Raw genomic sequence first — 4,437 nt, 5'->3', positions numbered from 1 at the left:
ATATTGATTACATGTTGGAATGCTAATACTTTGGACATATGGGTTAAGTAAACTATATTATTTTAAAATGCGTTTTACTTTTTAAAAAATGTATCAACTAGGAAATCTAAAAATTACACATGTGGCTTGCTTTGTATCGCCATCGGACAACACTGTTCTAGAATGTGACCCCCACCGGACGTGGAGTAAGTGTGGAGGAAAAGCAGAAAGCAGCATGGGCGGGGGTGGAGGCTAACATTCGCAAGATGCTGCGCTACTCACGGTCACCAGTTTCCGTGCTTCAGGATCTGCCAAGGCATGTGGTATCTCCCAAACTGAGGTGCCCGCAGGGTATTTCCTCTTCCCCTGGACTCCCGGTGGGGGAGGGGGGGAGGTTCTGCAGAACCCACTGCGAGAGACGGTGTTTTAAAAAGAGAATGATAAGCCTGAGAGGTGACTGGAAGGAGGCCAGAGAGCAAGGAAGACAACCAAGACAGAGGTGGGGGGTAGCTGGTGGGGGTCTGGGGCTTCACAGGGGTGGGAGGAGGTGGAGCCCCCAAGGCAGCCCCACTGGCCAGGCTGTGGCCCCCTTGGCAGGGCTCACTCAGGAGACCGCAGGCGGTATCGGAAGCGCACGTCGTAGCTGGGCTGCATGGTGCCAAAGCCCCAGCGCCGGGGGTCCACGGGCGGCACAGGTATGTCAGGGTCTACCAGCTCCAGGTCAAAGTGCATGATCACGAGCAGGACAAAGAGCTTCATCTCGCTGAGGGCCAAGAACCTCCCAGGGCAGATGGAGACGCCCGAGCCCCATGGCATGGTGTAGTGGTGGATCTTTTTGCCTGCCTTGTAGAAGTCCACTTTTCGGCTGCCATTGGGGTTGAGGAAGCGGTCGTACTTGAAGGCGGTGGGCTCGGGGTGGATGTCAGGGTCCATGTGCACTGAGAGGTAAGGGAAGAGGGCCACGATGTCGCCGCTGCGAAGCCGGTACTCCTCCCCACTGGCCATCTTCAGGACGTGGTCACTTCTCACCACCCTGAGGAGGGTGGGCGCAGCCCCCAGCCGCAGTGTCTCCTCCATCACGCTGTCCAGCACTGGGGTGCGGTGCAGGGCACTGACCTCAAAGTTGAAAGACTGCCCGGCCTTCAGCCTGGCCTCCCCCAGGACCTGGGCAGCCTCCTCTCTCAAAGCCTGCATGGCTTCTGGGTGTTTCAGGAGGAACAAGAGGGCCCAGAAGGAGGTAGGGCCTGTGTTCCCCTGGGAGGCCCAGAGCATCATGAAGTTGAACTTGTCCTGCATGGCTGGAGCTACTCCCTGCTCACGCAGAAACTGAAGCATGTAGGCTATCCAGTTGCTTATGCCGTCCTTTTCTAGGTTATCTTTCACCGAGAGCGTCTTGTGGAAGAGACGCTGGAGCCGGCCCACTTCTAGCCACTCCCGGGGTCCCAGCAAGGAGTAAACAAACCTGGGGAACAGACGGTCATATTTGCGGAACTGCACAAATATCTCCTCTGCCTGTAGCAGGTCCTGCTGCTTGTCCTTTGTGTAGCCAAACAAGCTCAGGTAACCGGCCTTGAACAAGGCATTATAGCAGAAGTCAAAGAGGCCATCCTCACGCCAGCACCTGGCATCCGGACTCTGTTCCATGGACCCCTGTATAACCAAGGACAGGCTGTCCAGCATGACTTTGTTGAGATCCTCTAAGCCATTCCCCATGAGGTGCTTGGTGCTGGCTGAGTGTATCATCTGGTGGTCTCCCGGCACTGAGTGGTATCCAAACACCTTCAGCACCAGTTTTTTCGCATACTCCACAAAGTCCAGTTTTCTCTGCGCATCCTTGAGGATGGGGCCAAAGGAGAGGGGGTCCATGACAAAGGTGAAGTACTGGCCCCCTAGCTGCACTGTGAACACTTCCCCATGCTTGGCCCGCATGCGCTTCAGGAATTCAAACATATTCTTCCGGAAAGCCATGGCATGACCCAGCCAGGGAACAGGGCCCTTGTCCAGAGGAGGTTCCTGGGGCCCGCGTTGCCGGAGCAGCCCCAGCTGGCACAGGCGCCCCACAATGGCTACCAGCAAGGCTCCCAGCACCAGACTCCAGAGCACCATGGCTGTGCTCTTCCAGGTTAAGCTCTGGACACACTGTTCTCTGGGTACCAGGGAGCTTTTGGGAAGCCTTGACAAAGCGAGGATGGAAAGCTCTGTCCTCCTGGACCTTGCCCTGTGACAGCAAGTTATTGCAAATAACCAAAACACCCTGGCAAAGACAGTCTCTGGGAGTGGCTTTAGCTCTTGCCAGAGCTTGGTCATGTGGGAGGAGGAGGCGGGACCAGGAGAAAGCTCAGAAGGAAGTTTCTAGCGGTGGTAGAAGGAAGCGTCTAGCTGTGGTCACTGTGCCCTCATCAGCTTCAGGCTTTGCTCTGACTTTTTCAGACTCAGCTCCAGCATCTTCTCTACAAAGCCTTCCTCCTTGACCCCACTCCCACCCCCCTGACTTACCATTCCCACCTTTACTTACTCATGCATTCACTTATTCATTAATTTGTTATGCAGCAGAAATGCAACAAGCACTAAATTTCACATCTACCCCTTTCTCATCTTTAGAAGACCCACAGAGCCTCCCAGACTGAGCTCTGTGCAAGACTTCAGTCTCTGAGCCTCTGACCTGGGGCCCTGCCACTGGCCCAATTCGCTTGCACACTTCTCTAGCAAGGACAGACTGGGAATCTTGGAATTATGAAATGTCAGAGATAATAGGGACTTCAAACCAATTGCTTTATTTCACGATAAGGATCTACACTCAGAGTGTAGTGGGGGCTTTCTCTGACATCTGCCCTGGCTTGGGTGAGGTGAGTTGACCGTTTACTTAGGGTCGTCTGGAGATGTTAGGTCAGGTCCCTGCCAGCAGGCCCAAGAAGCAGAACACTGTGCCACTGACTCGAAGGCATTAGTCAAGCAGCCTGGCCCATTTTTGCAACTGGTTGAATTGAGTCCAAACTATTTGAGGTTCAGACTCAATTCAACCAGTTCTGATAACCCTCAAGTGACTCTAACTTCCTAAATGACCTGCAAACAGGGACTTTGTGTCCTCAGACAACCGTAGATTTCCACGTGCCCTCTTGAGTGAACTCCCTTTGTCTTGTGCATCAACCCTTCACAGAAGCTGGACATATCCACAGTCTGCCTCCATGGAGTCCTCTCTGATCGCTCATGGCAACCACAGCAAAACTCAGAGCATTAACTCTGTTTAGCCTTAGAATCCAGAAACTGCAGGCTAACTCCAATGAGCTGAACTTAGTCCCCTGGTTTTTCATGGGTGGCAGCACCATCTTACATTCACTCACACCTACTCATCCATTCATTCCCTCTTTCCATTCAACATGGAAACAGCCCCATCTTTCCATTTAACGTATATTTACTGGGCATTTACTACCAGAAATTTTGCTACAACCATGAACTGATGAGACAAATAATTAATGGGAGTGGGCTTGTGAGCTGGCAGGATAGGACAGGCAAAGAGTTAACAGGAGCGAGCTTGTGGGCTAACAGGAGAGAGCTAAAACATTAACCGCTTGGCTCTGACTCCCCTAGCCAGCACTGCAGCTGCAGGCTGACAAGCGCCTTACATCCATCATAGGTGGGAACAGGACAGTTCCCAGTTGCAGCGGCAACCCCCTGCATATTGACAAACACCCATCATAGATGGGAACGGAACAGTTCCCAATCACAACAGCAACCTCCTGCAAGCTGACATCCATCATAGATGGGAACATGACGATTCCCAGGAGAAGACCATTGTAACGGCAGCCCCTCTGCAATCTTGACAAGCACCCCACATCCTGCTTGGAAAACTATCAAACCCCAGCACTCCTTCTCATTGGTGCTGCTGTCCCCCATTGGACTCTGCCCTGGCTAAACTTCTGCCAGTTCCAGACAGAACTCTCTCTCTCTCCCTTTTAACTTTCAGTAAATCTTTTCTCTGGCTAGTCTTGTAAATTCTTTTACATTCTGCGAATGATCAGGTGTTAAATCAGAGGAGGGTTAAATGAAATCCACTGGTGGTAGATTAAGGGGGTGGGAGAAAATAAAGCGGGAAATCTCTGGGATTGGATACAAATAAATTGGAGAGACAGGTACTTCTTTACCTAGGCGGGTACAGGATAATGAATAGCTCACGTAGAGATATTAATCAAGGGACAAGAATAATAATGAGGGATTCTGTACTTTCCTGCTCTGGTCTGGAAAAAGGGATTACTGATACTCCAAGGATGTCATCTTGGGTGCAGAAAGACAATGGGCAGCCGCACTTAAAGTGAAGATTGACTTTATGAAGGAAGCTTTAGGCTAAAGATGTGACTTCCCGCCATGGACCACCTTAGTTATGATTTTTTTAAATGTTCATGCCATTTTATGTGGTTCTTTTCAGTCTCCTGACCTTGTCAGGTTTAACCTGTGGCCCCT

General features: G+C 51.6%; 1 protein-coding gene across 1 annotated transcript; it reads right to left on the bottom strand.

The window, feature by feature from the left end:
- Positions 1–2,382, bottom strand: CYP8B1 (cytochrome P450 family 8 subfamily B member 1). The gene has a single exon (XM_019633310.1). It carries the CDS (start codon positions 2,284–2,286, stop codon positions 580–582), a length of 1,707 nt encoding a protein of 568 aa, XP_019488855.1. The 5' UTR covers positions 2,287–2,382; the 3' UTR covers positions 1–579.
- Between the last annotated feature and the right edge of the window lie 2,055 nt (positions 2,383–4,437).

Source organism: Hipposideros armiger, unplaced genomic scaffold, assembly GCF_001890085.2.
Source record: "Hipposideros armiger isolate ML-2016 unplaced genomic scaffold, ASM189008v1 scaffold_18, whole genome shotgun sequence".
In the NCBI taxonomy this organism is placed as follows: Eukaryota; Metazoa; Chordata; class Mammalia; order Chiroptera; family Hipposideridae; genus Hipposideros; species Hipposideros armiger.
This window is presented reverse-complemented; position numbering and strand designations above follow the sequence as displayed.

What these genes read in the sequence shown, in the direction of transcription:
- CYP8B1 (XM_019633310.1), bottom strand. Translation starts at nt 2,286, where the DNA reads ATGACCAAGCTCTGGCAAGAGCTAAAGCCACTCCCAGAGACTGTCTTT.